This window comes from Anolis sagrei, chromosome 3 (genome assembly GCF_037176765.1).
Source record: "Anolis sagrei isolate rAnoSag1 chromosome 3, rAnoSag1.mat, whole genome shotgun sequence".
NCBI classification, from domain to species: domain Eukaryota; kingdom Metazoa; phylum Chordata; class Lepidosauria; order Squamata; family Dactyloidae; genus Anolis; species Anolis sagrei.
The window spans coordinates 207,245,236-207,267,813 of NC_090023.1; the positions used below are offsets into that span (position 1 = coordinate 207,245,236).

Here is a 22,578-nt window from a genome sequence, read left to right on the forward strand (position 1 = left end):
CTTTAATGATAAAATGAATATACATTACAGTGAGTGGTGTAGTACCTTTGACACAAATATATGGCAGCAGTGGTTTGTTGGAGATCTGAGCTTGAAAACTGCTTTAGTATGACAATTGGAATACCGAAACCATCTGAACTAGACCATTGCTTTAAAAAGGTGATTTCAGTTATGGGTTGAATCGAGTTTATGGACTTGTTAGACAACAGTGGTCTATGTTGTATTCGTTATGGTATATTATTCTAGTTTGGAACTAAAATTGAATTTAGCTCCAGCCCAACCATGGATTTCAGTGTCCATGTAGATTAACCCTAAAATTTAGAATCGCTTAAGAAACAGCAATTTGAGACAACAGTAACCTTCTCTCTCCCCCCCCCCCCCCCCCGCCCCAGGAATATAGTTTCTTAAAAGATTCTAAATCTTAGGACACATCTACATGGACCAAGAAATCTAGGGCCAGACTAGATCCTTTCTTAGGGCTCATCTACATGGACAAAATCCAGGGCTGGTGCATTTCTCTTTCACACCAACACAAGATTTCATGAAACTGTTCAGATGTTCTGCCCCTGAGACACGGGCATGGCGTCTAAACATTCCGGTCAGGCCAAGCGTCTCCTTCTCCCTGGTCAACAATGACTGGGAACTCTCTGGAGCTCTGTCCCAGGCTGCTACACTGGTATTTGGCTTTGATCCATTTGTTTCCCTATGCTGCAAAGTGCAGAGAAAAGGGAATGGTGCCATCAAGTTATGTGAACAATAAATTGGTCAGAATTAGAGCCTGTTATACCCTGCTTTGCTGACTGGAAGTCCATGATGTTGCCCGCACAGCCAGGAGCAACTTTTGGTTGACACTGTAGGTACTGTTAAAAAAAAGATCTGGAACCCTCAAACTGGTCAGTTGTGCTCCAAAGCACATTGTTCTCTCATGGCACTTGTTCTTATTTATTTATTTATTTATTTATTTATTTATTTGCTTTATTTCTATACCGCGTTTTTCAGCCTAATTAGGCGACTCAATGCGGTTTACACAATACAGGTTATCACAACAATAAACAGTTAAAACACATTGTACACAATAGCAAAAACAACAGTTATTATCAATTCATGACGCCTCGATAACAGAGCAAAATCCATTCTCATAATCCTTGTGCCATTCCTATGTTCAATTTTACTGTCTTCCTGTGTTCAGTTGCACTGTTTAGCCAAACGCTTGCTCGTAGAGCCAGGTTTTAACCTTCTTCCGAAACGCCAGCAGTGAAGGAGCCTGTCTGATGTCTATAGGTAGGGCATTCCATAGCCGAGGGGCCACCACCGAGAAGGCCACCACCTTCTTCCCTCAGCACCAACAGTGAAGCACAAGGCAACAGAATGAGGCACAAATCAACACATGTGTCATGTGGTATTTCTCTTCTTCTATTTAATGGAACAGTAACCCCTTAACTATCAAATTAGATAAAAAAAGTTATAGATAGACCAGAAAAGGTGTGTTATTGTCCCTACAGTCATAATAGTTACATCTCACTTGTCAGGGAAATAATTTATTCATAAATTATTTTCGAGTTCTAGTGACCATGTCCATCTTTTCAGCTATACAATTTCAGAAAATATACATTTGATGGGAAGCTTAGCAATACATGATCTCTGCACACATCTTCTCAAAGCCCTGGGAAGTTGTTTTATCAGATATTTTCTTTTGAAATGTCTTTGGTGTTTTGTCCTTAGATTCTGTATTCACCTTGAATTTGGCTTCTGGTAAAATTTGATGGGACAGCGTCTTTGATGTGTCAGACAAACCTAAGGGGAAAATCTCATAATTTGAAACTAACTAGAATTAAAATGAATTACTATCCATATTCAGTCAAAAATAATCCTACTGAATTCAGCAGGGTTTATGCTTCAGTGAAGTAGATATGGTATTGTAGAATTATGTTGCATTTTTTTCAATACACTTAGGCTTGTCTAACTCTCAGTGAAATGCACCCAATATATTTACTGCACAGATGATATCTAGAGTAACTTTAATTCTGAACATTGAGCAACCGATAGTTTGATCCAGACTTGTTGTGATGACTGGCTTAAATTCCTAGACATTTAATCTAGGCAAAAGTAAGTCAGTATCCAACCCAAACTGGTCATATTAAAACTTCACAATAAAGTCAATTATGGTAGTTATCCGAGAACTCCGTCACCAAAACTCTTGTGCACATTACATATTTTCCCTGCTTTGATAATGCAGCAAGCAGAAGCAGCTAAAGTATTCAGAAAGTGAGGATTATGTTCAAATTGGACTGCTAGTGTACAATTTCTCTAACAAATCAGAGCTGGTCCCTGTGATTTTAAAAGGGGAACAGTGCTACTGGGATGTTTGCTTTCTCACTAGTTTACAGTTACTTTTGCCCCTCAGTGCCAGAAAGAGTCCGTTGGGATTAAACTTGTGTGCAGAATTTGTTTTTTCCATTTCCTTTGGTACTTTCGGTACTTCAGGAGCTTGTAATGGTAAGGGCTGCCCAGTACAAAAAAACCCCGCCCGACACAAAAGCAAATGGGAGTCAATCTTGGCTCCTCCTCTGCTTTTTGGCATCAGAGTTTAATCTTTTTATTAACACCCTAGCAAACAAAAAGAAAACCCTCATTCACTGAAAACGACTACCAGTTAACCCTCCTCTTCCAGTCATCGCTCTTTCTTTTTTTTTAATTAGAATTTTATTAATTTTTATATAGATTACAATGAAAGAGTGAGAACAATAAAGTATAGGAAAGTGAGGAAATGAAGAAAAAAAGAAAAAAAGAAGAAACAAAAAAGTGTACTAAAATCCCAAATAACCCCTAAAAAGAAATTCTACAAAAATACACACACAAAAAAGAAAAACAAAAAAAATGACTTCCATTCCATCTTCTTGGATCATATCTTCTTATTATTCAAAAATATAAAATAAGTTCAAAAAGAAATTGTCTCTCTTTTTTCTTATTTTCCCAAATTGTCCAGATATTCATGGAGATTATCCCAATTCGTTCTTCTTAGTATCATACCTATATTTTTCTTCAACAAAAAAGTCAATTCATCCATTTCCTTTATTTCTCTGATTTTTTCCACCCATTCCTGTATGGGTGGTTCTCTAGCAAAAACAATTCTAGTGGCACAGTCATCGCTCTTTCTTACCTGGTAGTGGGAAGCCTCCTTCTAATGCCTTGGAAAGAGTGCATGGTTACTGGCATAGAGCAGGCCCAGGAAAGAAAACACGTGTGTGTCTGCCTGCAGCACCTCTCCTCTGGAGTAGATAGCTTTAAGAACAAGAAGCCTCTTTAAAGTGCACGTGCCTGCCTATAGCCAAGTGCCTCTCCTCTAGAGTAGAAACAGGTAGAAGCCTCCTTAAAGCATGCACCTACTTGCAGGCAAGCACCTCTCCTCTAGAGTAAGGAACAGCTTTAAGAACTTGCCTCCTTTTAATACCTTGTGACATGCAGGCCTGGGAGAGAAAGAATGTGCACCTGTCTGCATCCAAGCACTTCTCCTCTAGAGTAGAAACAACTTGAATACCTAAAATTATGGGAAGGGGAGCCTGGGAAGCCCCCCCCCCAATGGGCTGATAGAAAACAGATCTTTCAGCACCCCAGAGTGAAAACATATATCTGTCCTCCTTCAGGAGGCTGAAAAAATGGATTGGGGCCGCCATCAAAAGCTGGGACACCAAACTGGGTCAAAGTTTACCTGGATTGCACAAGCCTAGTTTAGATGATTGGGCAATATTCAAAAGTGTATTGCTTATTAAGTATAAGGATTTTTGTCTTATGTATGTTCTTTCACACACACATCATCTGGGGCACTACACTTTCTTCAAAAGGTTATGGAGTTAGTTACATGGTGTGATGCAGAGCTCTTTTTGTGTTAGCCTAGAATTGTCAGGTCTTTATTTTAAATGATGTGCAAAAATGCTGCTACTCAAAGAGGAAAGGGTTTTAAAAATTAAATAGCTCTTGGTTGTGTTTGCTTTCTTGTCCTTATGGTCATTTTTACACAGTTATTCATTGTTCATTTGGGTTTTTAATATAGTTATAAATTTTGCTCATCTCATTTGTTTTCCTTCTAGAATTCCTTTTCTGGGAAATAGGAGAACAAATGATTTTAAAATTACAATAAATTAAAAAAAACAAACCAGTAATCTCAACCATTCTAGTTTATCCTTTACATCCAAACATAGCCTATATTTGCTGTCTTTGCTTTGCTACATGGCAATATTTAGTTTCATAATACACAGCATTCTGTTTCTGTTTTTGCTTGCTGTTAGTGCAGTTAATGAATATATATTTACTTCTTGCTGTTGTAAATTCCAATTTTTAAGGTGGAATATAAGAAGGATCTGGAGAACAGCAAAGGGCACAGTATTAACTACTGTGAGACCCCACAGTTCAGGAATGTGAGCAAGATCTCAAAATACACCAGTGATGTAAGTCCATAACTGTTTACTTGCAGTTCTCTGAAAGCTTAACTTAGTCTCTGCTGGAATCACAGTTTGTACATATGTGAATTCCAGATAAGAGCAGGAAGCCTGGGTGAAAAGCAGCACTGGGAGTTGGAATATAAAAATCTTTTCAGGAGAAGGAGATTACATATAATTCATTGCTAATCCAATCAAACAATGCCTGTTAATTGTTAAAAATAATTGTCTCATCTCTCATTTAATTTATCTCTTGCGTTTATTGTTGCTCAATGGCCTCTTCTATAAGGTAACCTTATAGAGCAGGATGTAGACCAAAGCGTCTGCTTATAAATGTAGGCATAGGAATAACATTTTGTTATACAGTGGTTATATTGCTGCATTTTAATTCAAACTCCCATTTTTATGAACAGAAGGTGTCACAATAGCTACACTGGTCTTTGTTGAATGCAGTTTAGAAAATCTTACCTTCTAAAACCAATGTATTTTGAGAATTAAATATGAAACTAAACATCTCAAGTATAGACATTTTGTACTGGGGAAAGAAAAGCTAAAATATTTTCAAAAGACATATTGAGTTTATCATAACTATTCTGTATAAAATGTCTTGTAGTATTGCTTTGTTTTCCACAGTATTTTTGTTGTTGTTCAAAAATGCAAGAGCATTGACATTTCTACTACTGTGGCATTAAAATAAAATGAAAATGGTGCCTATTATCTTTAAATAAGAATATATATGCAGACCTTGTAATTCTAAGGTGCTATGTATTGCCATTTTAGATCCTGCTCACACATTCCAGTATGTATGTATATGTGTGTGTAGACACACACACACAGACAGACAGAGTTCATGCTTGACAGGCTGCCTTTTCTCTCTCTTTTTAAATTTTCTTCTTGTATGCAGCTGAAATACAGAGAACACTACCAGAACCAGAAAGGTCATTATGAAGGAGTTGGCATGGACAGACGAACACTGCATGCCATGAAGGTTGGGAGTTTGGCCAGCAATGTAAGTTGTTTGAACTTATATTGTCGTAAATGCTTTGATCATACTGGTATGATATCTTTTCTCTGTAGTATGAAATGAAGGACATACATCAGTGGGGAAAAATAAAACAAAGTCCATTTTGGAAACATTTTGAACAACATAGAAACAAAAATATTGATGAAGAGCTTTTAATAAGTGTACAATCTGACAGCATAATGAGTACTGTTGTTTGTGACTTGTGATCTTTGTAGTAGGTACCTTTCCCATTTGGATGTACAGTTGACCTCCCACTTTCATGGGAATTAGGAACACAGGACCCCCCACAAAAGTGGGGAAACCTTTCATTTTTTAAAAAAAACAAAACCCTTTTTTAAAAACTGGTAGAAGTTGACCACAGAGTCACCCTGAAGGACCTAGAGATTCTTAGATAAACATCTTAATCAAATCTGTGAATAAACAAAACTTAAGTCTGAAAATGTAGAAGGCTGACTGTAATCACTAACCAATCAATAAACACTACTGTGGGAACAACTCTTGGCCTTGGTTATTGAGTTGATTGTATCTATTTTTGGTGGTGTTGGGAAAACAACTATCCTCTTTCTACAAGGAGAAGATAAGGTCAGAAAATAGATTTTTTTAAGGCTAGGGACATTTATGCAAGGATGATTTCAAGAACTAAACATGGTTTAACTTTTACTGGGTTTACTAAGATTCCTTTTCATTCCATATCATGTCTTGAAGTGCATTATTTACAAATCTATAAGAAGCTCAGAAACTAAGCAAGAAGATAAAAGGGATATGTCACAGGTGGAAGTTAAGCTAATGCTTCTACAGTTGGCAGTGGATTAATTGTAAAGCCGAAAAAAGAATCAATTAGCAGTTAAACTATGCAAATAATTTCTTTCTCCTTGGCATTGACAACACTAAATTTACTTTGTTGCTTGTGTTTAATATTAATATTACTGGGCTTTTTTTGTTTTTTTTCTCATCTGATAATTATTCAAAACAAATGACAGCTTATAAAAAAGTTGATTCTTTTTGTTCTTCTTGTGTTCCAGATAGCCTATAAATCTGATTATACACACGACGACGTTGACTACAATTACCCAGCTACCCTCACTCCTTCATATCAAACAACAAGGAAACTGGTCCCTTTGAAAGATGTAAATAGCCTTCTGAATTCTCACCCCGTTGCTTGCATGGCTCCCAGTAAGAGGGAATATGATTCATGGCCTGCATGGAGTATGATTCATGGTAAAAATTTAATTGCAGTGACAAGCATAGCCCCCAAAAGAGAGAGGAAAAGCTGTTTTCCAGCTGGTAGGCTGGTGAATTCTCAGGGGAGTTGAAATGAGATATGGAACTTGCTGTAATTAGATTTATTGATGCCAACCCTGTCCTGATCTCTTTGGTTGCAATCCAAAAGTCATCGCGACAACTGTCCTTTAGGGGCATATCTACATGGCAAGAGTTCCTGCTTCTTGGCAGAGGGTTGGACTAGATGACCCATGAAGTCTCTTCCAACTCTATGATTCTATGATTCTATGAGTTACATTGATTTTGAATGGATTAAATGGATGTTGCGTACACTGAATAGCTTATTTATATATTACATTTATAACTTACTTTTCTCCTATGATGAAATTGAGGGCTCTATACATAAGATTCAAACTTCTGTCCAGGTATTGACCAGAGTCAGGCCTGCTTAGTTTTAGAAAAGTTGCCCCAAATCATGTCCTGGTACTGGAATCTTAGGATCTATGTTCTATTGAAAATGCAAAACATTCCAGAGCCCTAGAAATTATATGACCATTCTGGATATAGGATTGTGCAGTCTGTGGCCATGGTCAATGGTGAGGTGAAAATAATGTATGCGGTACCAGCCATTAGCAAAACCAAACAAACTATGCTCTTCTAAATTCTTGGCCTTAGCCAATTTAGTAGCCTTAGCATTTGCTGTACCTCCTCAAATGATAAAAAGCATGTTGTTGAAGGCTTTCATGGCCAGAAACACTGGGTTTTCAAAGGCTCTGTGAAGTTACAAGCCACAAATGCAGGGTTTTTTTTGTGACCGGAGTGACTTGAGAAACTGCAAGTCGCTTCTGATGTGACAGAATTGGCCATCTGCAAGGACATTGCTTAGGAGATGCAAAAATGTTTTGATGTTTACCATCCTTGTGGGAGGCTTCTCTCATGTCCCCGCATGGGGAGCTGGAGCCAACAGAGGGAGCTCATCCGCGCTCTCCCTGGATTCGAATCTCCAACCTGCCAGTCTTCAGTCCTGACGGCACAAGGGTTTAACCCATTGTGCCACTGGGGCCTCCTGACATTTCACAGATGCAGGTGAAACATCAGGAGGTAATGCTGATGGGACATGGCCATACAGCCTGAAAAACTCACAGCAACCCATATAAAAAGCATGCTTTTCCTCACTTGCATTCAATGTGGGGTTGAGTTTTGTGTGTGTGTGTGATTGATCATTGGAAGTTAAAGACAGGCGTGGATGCTGAGGCTCATAGCTCCCCTTGCCTGAAGGAAAGAAAGTGCTAATTGCTCAGAACATACATTTCCCTAAACATCTAGTTTGTCTCTAAATATTTCCTATCCCTTCACAAAAATAGTTTCAAGAATCTTTGAAGAGAAAGAATGATTGTACAACCAAAAATGTCCTATATTATTCAAAGTGGAATTATGCAATCACCTCAAACATGGTGATCATGGATGCACAATGGAAAGATCTAAATTATTTAATACAGGGATAGATAACTGTCAGGGCTTCAGGGGCTGCATTGGCACCATTTGGGATCTTGGAGGTCTTAATGCCTTTAAAATAAAACTGCCAATAGCTGGGGAGAACATGGTAAAACATGGTCCCCCATGATTTCTGTGGCATCAATATTGTCTTCACAAGCCTTCTCCAATCATGGATCTCTGGATAGTATTTTATAAGAACGCTCATCATTCAGGATGATTGACAACATTGTCCAGGGATGGTGTAAGTTGTAATACAACTGTGTTTAGAACAACGTTTCTCAAACTGTGCTCCTCCAGGTGTTTTGGACATCAGCTTCTAGAAATCCCAGCCATCTTCCCATCTGTTGGGAATTGTGGGAGCTGAAGTCCAAAACATTTGGAGGAGCACAGTTTGAGAAACTCTGGTTTAAAGAAAGAAGGTTAGAACTACTTATCTACCATGATTGATAGCAGCTTTCCAGAATTTTAGTGCCCTATTAGGAGATGTTAGGAATGGAAACATATACATACAAAACATGTATTCTAGCACCAGTTGATAGTGTCTTTCTCAGGGCTTTCATATAATTCTCTCTTTTTAAAGTAGTAACATCTCTGCAATCAAGATTAAATATAATTCAAGGAACAAGGTGTTTTGGGTGCTTAAATGATCTAATTGCGATGAGATATAATAAGAAAGGAAGTGTATAATTTTAATCCCACAAGGCTTTATCAGACTGTAGAATAGGGCCATTTAGTGAAAAAATCTGAGAGAATAAATGAGGAGATGTAAAGCATGAAATTGCATTTAAAGGAGCAGAGTAGTATAGAAGAAGGAATTTTGGGGGACAGCTCTGAACAAAAGTGATGCCCCTCCCCCTTTAATCACAACTAGATTCCATAGGTTGAGGTAGCATTTGGCTTCCACAACTGGTGGCTCCTGATCTTTGGGCTTCCTTACCCCACAATATCTTCTTGCTGTAATGATGCCTAGCACAGTTCCTTTTCCTAAAAAGAAAACAAAAGAACGAAAAGAATCTGTTTATGCCATTCTGTAGTTTCTCAGTCAAGATCTTGGAAAATCACTTTTTAGAAAGAGTGACTATAAGAGCATGCTAAAGTAATCACAACAAGAAATTTTAGGATGGTGCTTTGGAACAGAAAGCATTGTCCTATTATTTTTTAGCTGAGGCTGGCTTCTACATATCACTTTTTTTAAAAGATAAATCTCTGGACCTTCAAGCAGCCATGGGACATCACCATTCTAAAAGCCAAATCTGGAGTTTCACAAAGGCTATTTCTACACAGCCGCATTGTGACCACACATGGTTGCCCTATGCTACCTCAGTGTCAGGGGGCAGTTCACACAGCCCAGGCATACCAATGCTGGTTCAGCATGGCTGGCCATGGGCCGACATTCCCACCCTTCCTGCTCTCCCCTTCGGCGGGAAAAGGCAGAAAAGTATATGTTACCATTCCTGCAGGGTCCATTCTGTCATATTAGAAAGTGACAGACCTCCTCCAAATGTCCATTGCTTCCGACTTACACAAGAGTGGGGAAGAATGGATCCTGGAGGAATGATAAGGCACACTTTTTTGTCTTTTCTTGCAGGAATTGGGGATGTGGGGCAGGAAGGCACTGGCATCTCACCTCTTCAGACAGTCTGAGCCTGGGGTGCACAAGATGGTTGTGGGGATGCCATCTAAGATTGCAGATGGCATCCACAAATCTTTGGATCTTCTTGGAAGATCTGAATCCTTGTTGGTGTTTTTTAACCCGGGGATACACTGGAGCAAAAGGTTTACCCTGGGCCAAAATGCATTAGCTTGGCTGCACATTTTGTGGCAGTGTAGATGCAACATAAAATACGCACAGACACACAACTTCCTTTAGCATCCCCAAACCATCTACTGCTAGGAGCTGAATGAATGCAGTGAGTGAAATGTTTCAATTATATTGATAACTTATGCCAATCAGATACTGTTTGGCTGCCATAGCTGCCTTCCCTCAGAACAAAAACTCTCTAAATGAACTGCTTTTAGCGGTAGCATTTAGCAAGAAGGTAATTAACTAGATTGAATATTAATTAAGTCCTGCCGAGAATAATAATTGTATCCTGTAGAGTGACATGGAGGTCTTTCAGAGAAATGGGCTTAAAGGAAAAGACTCACATTATCTTAAATAATGTGCATAATGTGAACATTTTATCTTGCATAATGTGGATTTAACATCTTGCTTTCTGTAGTTTAGGTTTGTTGCTCCTTCCTTCATATAGAAGCAAGTTAGTAGGCTCTGACCTTATCAGTCACTGGCTTTGAAATAAGATTTTTGGCTTATTAATATTTTTCGCGACACTCAGCATACTTAACTTCTATTTCATTGTTTTCTTTTTATTTCTTACATTTAAACCCTTTAACAGAGTTGATAACTAACTACTCTCCCAGTTAAAGTGTTTGAAAGTAAAAGCTAACGAGGGAGAAGGAATATGGAAGAGTATACATTTTTTAAAACATTCTTATTGACATTAAAGCCATTCAGTTTATTTTTCTAGTTAATTACTTTGAATGTTCTCAATAACAATATATATATAAAGATATTAATGACAACATTGAGTTGTGCTTTTATAATGTGTTGTGTTTCTTTTTAATGTAGGTAAACTATCGGCAAAGTATAGACAAGCTTAAGTACAGTTCAGTTACTACCACACCTCAGATCATTCAAGCAAAAATCAGTGCACAGCAACTCAGTGATGTAAGTCTTGTTGCCACTGATCAGTACTCATACTGCCACAATTAAAGTGTTCAATACTTAGTAGTCTTCTTTTACTTCACTATTAGATATATTGAATGTGTTTTTTGTTCTTTGGCAGCTGAACTATCGGGCCCAATATGAAAAGACCAAAACGCACTATACTTTGCCACAGGATGTACCACAGTTAGTCAAAGCCAAAGCCAATGCAGAATTATACAGTGAGGTAAGAAAAATAGTCCCAGGATGCACATTTGTGTATTATAGGTAGCCATCTGCAGACATTTACCTGGGACTAGAGTTCACTGAATGCAGTGGGATTTGCTTCCCAATAAATATGCATAGGCTAACTTTGTTGATGAAGTGTTAACAATAATGAATATTAAATATGTTAGAAAACATTAGATCATTTTCCTGTACAATTGTTTTAGGTGTAGATACAGCATTTCATTTGGATTAATGGTAGCAAACATGTTCTACACCCAAATGCACATCAGTAACAACCTCTTTTCAACTTACCTAAATTATATTTTTTAATTGTTTTAACTTGAGTACCCGAAAAAGACACGTAGCATCACTTTAATCATGTGATGTCCCCAAAGATGACCACTCAATTAAAGCAATCATCAGTCAATATGTTGATACATTCAACCATTAGTTGAATGTTTGCTTTTACCATTGTTCTGCTTTATTGTTAGTTGGTTCCTATGTTTCATGACACATTGAGAACTGCTCTAAATTGGAGGGAGGGCAGGCTGTCATTACATTTGTGGCATCTTATTTTTGCGGATGCTTTAGAAACCACTTCCTGCATTTTAGTTTTTGATACTCTACTTTCAAGTATTTAATCTGTAGCTGTCGCAGCATAGTATTATATACTACACTTACTTATGTTATAGTTTACTTTTTCTTGCTTATCTCTATTAATGCTATTCATATATTACTGTATTTCCCCACAGATTAAGTACAAAGAAGGATGGCAGAAAAGCAAGGGCCGTGGCTTTGAAATGAAGTTGGATTCCATGTCATTGCTGGCTGCCAAAGCTTCAAGGGATCTTGCCAGTGATGTAGGTTATGCTTATTTATCTAGGACGTTCTACTAAAAGAAGTCAACAATAATACAGAGGAATGAAAACATGTTGCCTTGGGGGTTTTAAATTGCAGATTTCATTTAAATATTATCTGTCAGCATGTGTGATAAACTCTTGGAGAGATGTGCTCACATTTTTTAAACTTCTGACTAACCTTGGTATTTGGAACATATTATTTCAATGAAAAATTCAGAATGCTGATTAAAATAGGTCAAATCTTAATGGTCAATAGAATTCCATGTTTTTCCATCAATTTCACAGTATTTTAAAAACATATAATCCCACCATTTTATTTCAGCTACATTTGTTCAAAAGACACTTTGTCAATAACAGGTTAATTTATCGTTCTTTCAGTTGCTGAAGAATGTACTATTTTATTGTCATCTTTAATGTCTCTTTGTGAGTTATTATGAATTTATTGTCATAGTTCAAAATATACACAAAAGTGGATTGTTGAACAGAAAACATAAAAGCAAATTTAAATAGGTGGCCAATGTCATTAAGAATGTCATAAAGAAGTTGGTTCTTGTAGAAAGACAATTTTCAAGGAGAAAAAAACTTTTTTAGTTAATCAAGAATTTTATGGAATCATTTGACTTTACTAAGAGTGAATGAGAGGTTTAATGCGTAGATGCTGCAAAGCATATAGGTGAGAACTCAAAATGTTCACTATATCAGCCTTCACATTGGTGTTCTCATACTATAACTGTTTTATCTTTACTTTGAATAACTATTAAATATTTTGTTCTTTAAAGATTAAATACAAAGAAGAATACGAGAAAACAAAAGGCAAAGCACTTGCAAACAAGGATTCAAGACTTCTGCATTCTTTGCAAGTAGCTAAAATGAATAGTGAGGTAAATTATTCCTAATTATCTTTTTAAAAAACATTGTTTTTAAAATCGTACATTTCTGCTGGCCTTCTGCAAACAGGTCAATACTTTGAAGGATAAGGGGCATGTTGCTGGGGAAGATATGGGTGGATTTCTTTTGTGGGGATGGGGTAATTGTGTGTTTTAAAATGCATTTTAATGGTTTCTATTGTATTTTGACTATATTTTAAACCTTAAAAACATAGTACTGTTTAATTGTTTTTTAATTTTTTATTTGCTTTGTTTTAAATTGATCGAATTGTGTTGCTGTTAATGACCTTGAGTCCCCTTGGGGAGAAAGGTGGGGTATAAATAAAGTAAATAGATAATAATTTTCAGTTGTTTAGAACCCTTATGCTGTATTGTTGACTCGGGGCTAGTTCTATTGCGTTTTCTGTTCCTCGTTTTCTTTCTGTTTTGCTACTCTCACTTGAGTTGTTGGGTATTCCGTAAGTAGCTGCTATTAAACTTGCCTGTTGTAAGCAGTTACACAGAGCTACAATAGGATAGACCACACTAGGATCCCATTCTTTTGACATTGTTTACTGTAGATAGGTAAAGGTAAAGATTTCCCCTTGACATTAAGTCTAGTCGTGTCCGATTCTGGGGGGTGGTGCTCATCTCCATTTCTAAGCTGAAGAGTTGGCATTGTCCGTAGGCACCCCCAAGGTCATATGGTTGGCATGACTTCATGGAGTGCCATTAACTTCTTGCCGTAGTGGTACCTATTGATCTATTCACATTTGCATCTTTTCGAACTGCTAGGATGGCAGAAGCCAGGCTAACAGTGGGAGCTCACCCTACTCCTTGGATTCAAATCACTGACCTTTTAGTCAGCAAATTCAGCAGCTTAGCGATTTAACCTGCTGTGCCACTGGGGGCTTCCTGTAGATATGACTTGGTGTAGCCCTCTATCACCATTCTTCCAATGTTAATTTGCTAAAAGACTAGGCAGTTAAATGGAAAATGACAGTGAAAGGAGACTGGGAAGGAGAACTTATACAAAAGTGACTTGTCATTTATTAACAAAGGAAATGTAGTTCTAAATGTAGTTCTGGTATTTTATGCATACTCTTTCATATTGCGTTGAATGCAATGTTTTATTATTTAGATTGCATACAAAAAGGACTTTGAGAAGAACAAATCTCATTTTTACTTACCAATGGATATGGTCAACATTCAACATGCCAAGAAGGCCCAGGCTTTAGCTAGTGACCTTGACTATAGGAAGAAATTCCATGAGTATACAGTGGTTCCAGAAGACCTAAAGACACAGTGGGCCAAAAAGGCTTATGGGCTACAGAGTGAGGTAGGAACCTACCTATGGTATTTTTTTTTCATTACATAATGCAGATGAGTGTGGGAATGTTAAGAAAATTTGTTGAATATTTCACCAGTGCTATATTGTAACCAAACTCTATGATGTATTCATTAATCCAAATATTTTTATAACTCAGAATTTATTTCATTTTAAATTATGTTTAAGTGAAAATACTTTTAGTGGAAAGATGCTGAAGTAAAAAATAAACATTTCCATCAAAGCTTTAGGACAGTTACTAAAGAAAATTGTATGCAATATTAAATGGTACCACTTACTATTGCCACTCTCATTTGGCAAATTTGCATTTATTTTGGAGATACTACTAACTCTATCTGTATGTTTCTTAATCTATCCATTTTTTTTAAGTCTAGGAAGTTACACACTTTCCTTTTTTCCTTCAGCTTCAGTACAAGACAGATCTTACCTGGATGAAGGGAGTTGGATGGATAGCAGATGGAAGTCTCAATATTGAGCAAGCGAAGAAAGCAGGAGAACTTGTTAGTGAGGTCAGTTTCTCAATTTTGTTCTCTAAAGTGATCAAGTCTGTCTGGATCTTTATGGAAGACAAAGACCATAGAAAAGGCTAGCAGTACGGTGTCCTGGGGGAATGCCTTATATCCTGTTGCGTTGTATTGACTAGTTGGATCCCAAGTTGTACAAGCTTGTGTGGAAAAAAACCTCCTGGAAATTAGTAGGAAAATAATATAAGACTTTCATAAAAACTCCTAGTGTGAACAATAGCTAGTTAAGATCATTTAAAGTTAGCAGTGATTATAGTATAATGGGGTAGAATCCTGACATCAGGCTACATTTTTTACACTGAAGAAAAGACAAGAAAAAAAATCATTGCTCAGATCTAATACCTTTCAAGGAAAGGAAATGACATCTACTGCTGGGGTTTGCCACATAAATGCTCACTGCCAGAAATACTGAATACAGTGATGATTGGCTGAAATGATTCTTTATTTCAGAACTATGGAAAAGGTATATCAGTTGAAGACTAACACATACCTTGGATGCTTTTATTTCCAACCGGGAGCTGGCATTTTGTGTTCTCATTGTAAATTTCACATTGGGCTGTACGTAATCTTTAAAAACAACGTGTTCCTAATATGCTTCCCTCTCCTCCAGGTCTTGCATGCAGAACAATAAGCATCTCTTTGAAGTGTGATGCACTCTAATAAAAAATAAATAAATCTCAGCCTTGTCTGCAGCTGAGAAAGTCACAGGGTGAGAGGGGCTACGTTTGCCTATCAATTCAACTCCAAAATAGAATCTTTCCCAGCAGAAATCCCACATAGAAGCGTACATACAAATACATACCGTGGCGTTGATTGCTGGGTTCGATTGAGCAGTTGTTAGCACAAGGGTATCAAGTAAAGTACATAAAAGACTTTGCCTTTTCTTTATCCACAGACTTTGCAGTGAAAAAGCTGTGATATCCTTTTTTTTCTTATAGTGTTTTTGACAGCCACGAGAGCAAGAGAAGGCCTTGTTCAGAAACAGCTCCTACTATTAAGCTATGTTGAGCATTTTCCACAGATATTGTAAAGAAATGCATATCCTTAACTTTTTGAGGGCTGTTTTTTGTGTATTGAAAACTTTATACAGGTCAGGTATTGGAGAGGGTTTAGCATTTCAAATGTACTATTGGCATCTTTCTTTGTTGTTTTGTTACATTCAGGATCAAAATAGACAATATTTTAACATTTAACTAGCAACTACACATCTTTTTTGTCTTGCGTTAGAGCAGTGGTTCTTAATCTGTGGCCCATGGACCACCAGTAGGCTTCAAGGACAAAGATCTGGTCCGTGGGCCTCCTTCCTCTTTATGCATTTTATTTTATTTTATTTTTTATTTCTTGCTGCCTGCCTCTCCTTCCCTGTTGCTGACTATGGCATATGTTCTGTATCAGAAACTAGAACTGATGTGGTCTATCCAATGCAATTTTCTGAATCAGCACCTCAAACCGAATCTAAAGTTGACCAAAAATTGATTCATAACCCTTTTGGTACTCATGTTGGAGAGTGTTCCCTAGTCAAAGTGGTCCCTGGTCAAAAAAAGGTTGGGAACCACTGCATAAGGGTAAAGTTCAGGGGAATTAATGTATGTCTTCAATTCTAAGACACACTTTCTTTCCTATATAAACATCTCTAACCATTGAGGGTGTCTTATGCATTTTCATTTTTGGTGGTGGTACTGAAATTAGGGTGCATCTTACAATCAGTGCCATCTTATAACTGAAGAAATATGGTAGTTTTAATTTGGATCCTAGCTTGGGAAAGCAGAGATTTTATATCTCTAGCCCAGTAGGTTTCCAGATGTTTTGGCCTTCAACTCCCAGATCCTAACAGCTGGTAAACTAGCTGGGATTTCTGGGAGTTGTTGGCTAAAACACCTGGGGACCCTCAGGTTGTGAACCACTGTTCTAGCCCCTATTGTGACCCTGATCTGGCTACTCGCAGCTATGATTTCCATTGCCAAAAAGTAATGAGTTCATTTGATAACTTTAACTTTTCTTCTCAATAAAACTTTCCTGTGCAGTCTTTTAATCTAAACTCAGAATACAGTATCCAAAACATTTACAGCCCCTTTACTAGCTGTGCTTTCTCAAAAACAAGAAAGAGCTGTTAAGTGTTTATCTAATTACCTGAAGTTTGATCACATTCTCATTTGTAAAATCTTCTATTACAGAGTAGACATTGCCATTTCCTATATATAGATATCAATGTGTATGAGCATATGTCTGTGTGCATCCAGAATGTATATGTGGGGAAAAGCTTATCCACAATTATGTTTACATTAATTAGTGAATTATTATTATTATTATTATTATTATTATTATTATTAAACAAAATAATGTTCCCACTATACATACTTAGCCGCCAGATATTGCTTTATTTCTGCATTGGAGGTCACATAAAAAGCTTCAATTTCTGTTGCTTATACTGGTAGTAAGTGAAAGGCATAACATCTCCATTTTTAACCTTTGAAAAATATGGCAGTGAGACCTGACTCATCTTTTCTTTTCTTTTAAAACTGTATTTTAATTAGAAAAAGTACAGACAGAGGGCTGATGCTCTAAAGTTCACAAGTGTGGCAGACAGTTCCCAGATCAAACATGCGAAGAAAAGCCAGGAACTGCAGAGTGATGTGAGTCCCTACTTTACTATTTCTCCACACTGATTTTTTATCATTAAAACAGGTAATTCTTGGGGACAGGGACCACCACTGAAAAGCAATAGGATCCAGTCATGAACATCTGCCATTGCTTTGCATAGGTTTGAGGTACACTTCTAAGATTTTTTTTGATTTACCTGTACTTCCACAGGTAGGAAACCTTTAAACCCAAAGGGTATCAAGATGCGTGCTGACCAGGTTTCAGATGCTACGGTGATAAAGGCCATGTACCTAACTAAAGAGAAAAAAGATTAAATTGGATCTTTTAGAATATCTGCATGGACCTCTGTAGTCGGTCTTTCATCTGACTATTGTTAAAATTGTGCTGTCTCTTTCACAGGGTATCTGGATTAGATTATTCGATTTAAAAATCTTGTTCATTGTTTAACATGTACTTGGGGATTCTATATATATAATATGTTTCATTTACCTTGCATTAATGCATGACCTTCAGATTACGAACATAGTAGAAATGGTGGGAACTAATCTGGACTACAACCAATTTTTATAATATTTCAAAGAAGTTTTCATATTTGATGGTGTCATTCTGTTGTACACTATTTAGATTCTTGTGATTTCATGTGCACAAGCCACTGTGAAAACCAGTGTTCAAGCCGTATCACAAGTACATTCATAACCCATTTCAACATAATTATATTAGGCATTCACTTGTGCTAACAGAACACATAAGCATTAGCTGAACACTAGTCTTGTGCTTTCGGGGTAAACCTGACGGGGCCTGCAGACAGGCCCGGAGTGCACCTACAGGCCCTGCCAGCCACCACACATGCCCCGCCACACTCTCAGAGAGTGTGTATGTGCAGACCTGGAGCATGCCTACAAGCCCTGCCAGCCACCACACATGCCCTGCCACACTCTCTGAGTGTGTGTGTGGGGCAGGGTCTGCAGGCAGGTACAGAGTGTGCCCGCAGCCTAGCTCCAGGCCTGCCCAAATACAGCAAGGAGGCAATTTCGGCTCAACACGAAAGCAGGCTTTTGTGTTGAGCAGATTTTCGTATGTGGAGGGGGCTTTCTGTTTTGTGCATCCGAAGAAACTGAAGACACGAAAGAAATGGAATAAACAATAGGAACAAATTTCACGCACATGAGCACCATTACCTCTAGAACTTTTTACCTCCTTTTGTTATGGTGATTGATAATTTCAGATTAGTTGAAACTATCAGCAAATGTGGATTCCACTGTGAAGAAAGGTAGACAGACAACCTAATATCACAAGTATTTCAGAAATGTTTTGTTACCTGTAGTTTTAGGTGGGAATTTGATTTTTCTTTCTTAACATCAAAATAGATAGTATTTGATTTACTGCCTTTTGCTGTTGTTTGTCTTTGGAAACAGATTGCATACAGATCAGGAAAAGAAGATTTTCTTCACAATTACACCATCAGCAAAGATGAGCCTCTCTTCACGCAGGCCAGAATAAATGCAGCAAACATTAGTGAGGTATAGATTGATACATATGGATTTCCATGCTATTGTGGGTTTTTTTTGGTCCATTTTTGATTGTTTCAACATTATAACATCTTGTTTACACTTAGTTTCCATTGCTATTGTTGTAATATTTATCTAACTCAATGATTCTTCCTCAAAAGTACCTTAGGATACATCTATATTGCAAAACTCTATTGTTATCTTATCATGTTTCAAATGCCCAATGATCTCTCCATCTCACAAAAAATCCCAGGGAACATAGCTTATCTGAAAATCCTGCTAAAACATGAACATAGATAAACTAGGGTTTGTTAGGGAGAGAAAATACCTGTTGAATTAGTTGATATCTGTTTTATAAGCCTTTAAAATACTGTTTCTGTAACTCAGTGTCCTTAAGGTCCCTGAGATAGTGTCTTTCGCTATGACTTTCACTGCAGACCTTAACTATTGATGATCATAGCTTCAGGTCTTCAGCTGTGCTCTTCTGTGTTGCTGTACTTGAACTTTGAACCTTGATTCAGCTCTTTTGGGTTTTAGTCCAATGTCACTAATCTAGGGAAGCTGTGAGTGCAAAAGGCATCTGGCTTGGTATTTTTCTCTTTACTTTTCGTCTTCTTTCTGTTTGTATTGTGTGTACGTTAAATACACACCAGAGTGCAGACAGCAACATGAACTACAAAGAATGAACAGCGAATTGAATGTACCTGCTTTAAAAAATGTTCTCTTTTTAAAAAGCAAGCACATTCAGTTCACTGTTCACTTTTTTTAAAAAAAAGAACACTTTAAAATAGGAATCAATACCAACCCCCAGAGCTACTTTTTGCATTTTTGCAAAAGGGTTGTATTCTGAAGGGATTACTATTTAGTCTCTAAAATTTGTGTTTTAAAAATCTCAAAATTATTGCTGTTTTGGTTCCTCAGTGCTAGTCATTTCAATACCTCAAGATACAGTTTTAGATCCAGATTTTAAAATAAAAAAGGTTCTGAATAAAACCGAAGTCCAACCAAAATAGTTGAAATCACATTCTTAATCGAATTGGTGACAATTGCACTTCCCTTAAATATCTTCTCCATCAATAAGGATCTGATTCCTTTTGAATTGTATGCATTATGGCTATGCTACAGTACACAACAAAAATGTAATGGAAGTTTTGACGTATTCTTAGAAAATCTATAAGAGCAGCTGGGAGAAGCAGAAGGAGAAAGGATTTGAACTTCACCTTGATGCAATACCCTTCCTGACAGCTAAAGCAAAGAGGGACCTGGCAAGTGATGTGAGTACTGATTCTAGCAGAATACATTTTCCTGCAGGAGAAAAATGTTTTGATATCTATCTATCTATTGACCTGTAAACCAACTTGAATCCTAACTTTGCGAGCAAAGGCAGGTATAGATAAAGGAATGCAACAGAAGATAAAAAAATGTCCTGTTCCGCTGACAACATTTGCCATTTTGACCATATTTTGATGATGATGAGGCGTCACTTGTAGCATGGTATTAGCCTGTTTGAACACAGTAAGATCCTCACTGCATATGACTGTAGTGTTATATATATAATAAGTTGATTCAGATCCAAGTTACACCGAGGATAAAGTATAAATGGGAAATATCCTCTTTTTGGAACCAAGAAAAATGTGTTTATTCTCATTAGAGCCCTTTGGCAATATATGTATACTGTTTACTTTTTATTACTAGCTCTATAGTTCTTGTTCTGCAGGACAAACATGCTTTAGATTCGAAGTGGGAGAACCACAGCCAGGGAACATCATCCAGTCCTTCAAGACAATTATTGCATTCCTCTGGACAATCCTTTCTTCTGTCCAAAAAAGGGAGGGTGAATTTAATCTCTGGGAGCCTTCACGAGTGTTAATTCATCTTTTAAATAGTTTTCAATCCCCTCTCCATTGTTTAAGAAAAACAAGCTAACTTTTCTAAACAAAAAGTGGATTTTAGTACTTTTATGATGGGTTTTGTTTGTTTCCTGACAGCATGTGCTGCCAAGAAATATGAATATTAGCTCCTAGACCAGTTGTCCACCTTGCTTTAAATGATTGCTTTATCATGCTTAAAATGAGATGCATGTAGTTTTATGAGGGGACAACATGTTAGCTATATTTGCTGTTCATTGTCAGTGAATAATCTTGGTCTAGATACTGTGATTATTTTAGATCCTCAAATGTTCGTTTTCCCTCTTTATAGATAAAGTACAAGGAGAATTATGAGAAGACCAGAGGACAGTTGATTGGGGTGAAAGGTGCAAGTGAAGACTCACAAATGGCTCACTCGCTTCATGTATCAAAAATGCAGAGTGACCTGGAATATAAAAAGGCATTTGAGGATGTGAAGAGTCAATATCACTTATCCATGGATATGATTAATCTTGTTCATGCCAAGAAAGCACAAGATCTGGCCACGGACAGAGGATACAAGACAATTGCACACTGTTACACTGCTCTACCTACTGACATGAAGACAGAATGGGCCAAGTGGGCCTATGGCTTACAAAGTGATGTAAGTTATGCTGCATAACTTGTATTCAGTCTACTCAAGGGACTGGAGAAAAATTAGTTGGGGAGGAAATGCCAGCATTCTCCAGCTATGTTGTCTGAGAGATTCTGGGAGATATACTGTCATCAAAAGTCACTCTTCCAAACTGGGCTTTTCCCTACCTTGTCTAACAATGACAGAAGATGTAGAGCTTCTAAAACTGAGATTCTAGTATTTAGAATGAGAATTTGTGAAGTCTGAATTTTCTTTGAAGAGGTATTTCATTCATAGGATTCTGCTTCTGAACTTAGAGGATCCTCCCTGCTTTTCATGATAAATAATATTTTCAGTAATATTGCTCGAAATTCCTCCTCGTTTTAAACATGGTGGAAGTTGAATCTAGTAATGGAGAAATTTAAATAACAATAGTTTTCTGGTTATGAAGTATATTATAGCGGTGAGATATATCAAGTGAAATATATCAACCAAATGTTCTGCCCCATCTGGTCCAAAACATATATAGACCTCAAATAAAGTGATTGCATTTGGGGTTATATGTGTTTTATTTTGGCCATTCTTGTAATGTTAGATTCTATCTGGGGATGAGGCCAGTTTAGAAAATTGTAGAGATGTAGAACAGTGGTTCTCAACCTGTGGATCCCCAGGTGTTTTGGCCTTCAACCCCGAAATACCAGCCAGTTTACCAGCTGTTAGGATTTCTGGGAGTTGAAGGCCAAAACATCTGGGGACCCACAGGTTGAGAACAGCCCACGTAGGAACTTTTACATGGGTATAATGTTTCAAGAGAAATGTTCTGCTTCTCTCCAATAATAGAATTGTCTAGGCACCAGATCATAGTTATCTCTTTTTCCCTTTGTCTCCTTCAAGCTTCCCCTCATACACATACACCCATGGCCACAGAGAAATATATGAGTCAATGTGAAAATTGATTATGGGAGTCACTCACATATTCACATCCACTGAATCCTTTCAATGTCCAAATGTCCACCTCAAGCCTGCTTAGCTAGTACATCCTTAGTTAAGTATTGCAATACTTAACTAATGGGACAGGAAAGAAAGCACGCTGAGAAACCTTCCAAAACATTCCTGCACTGTCTTTGATATTAAACATTACTACAGAGCTGGTTTAAACATAAGACATTTCACAAGCTATAATAGAGAGTTTTAAAAGGCTTTAAAAATATATTTCCTCCCAAAATCTTATAGCAGAAATGTTTTGTTAGCATTATCACCATCTCTTTTCTTAATTCCTC

At 37.3% G+C, this 22,578-nt stretch overlaps 1 protein-coding gene across 1 annotated transcript in view; it reads left to right on the forward strand.

The window, feature by feature from the left end:
- NRAP (nebulin related anchoring protein) overlaps positions 1–22,578 on the forward strand; it is an 81,883-nt gene that overhangs the window by 23,534 nt on the left and 35,771 nt on the right. The window contains exons 12-24 of the mRNA XM_060768441.2: positions 4,341–4,445; positions 5,341–5,445; positions 6,483–6,587; positions 10,808–10,906; positions 11,025–11,129; positions 11,863–11,970; positions 12,750–12,851; positions 13,978–14,175; positions 14,589–14,693; positions 17,243–17,341; positions 18,725–18,829; positions 19,984–20,091; positions 21,017–21,328. Of these exons, the coding sequence (XP_060624424.2) occupies positions 4,341–4,445; positions 5,341–5,445; positions 6,483–6,587; positions 10,808–10,906; positions 11,025–11,129; positions 11,863–11,970; positions 12,750–12,851; positions 13,978–14,175; positions 14,589–14,693; positions 17,243–17,341; positions 18,725–18,829; positions 19,984–20,091; positions 21,017–21,328 (1,656 nt within the window). The remainder of the gene's footprint in view (positions 1–4,340; positions 4,446–5,340; positions 5,446–6,482; positions 6,588–10,807; positions 10,907–11,024; positions 11,130–11,862; positions 11,971–12,749; positions 12,852–13,977; positions 14,176–14,588; positions 14,694–17,242; positions 17,342–18,724; positions 18,830–19,983; positions 20,092–21,016; positions 21,329–22,578) is intronic.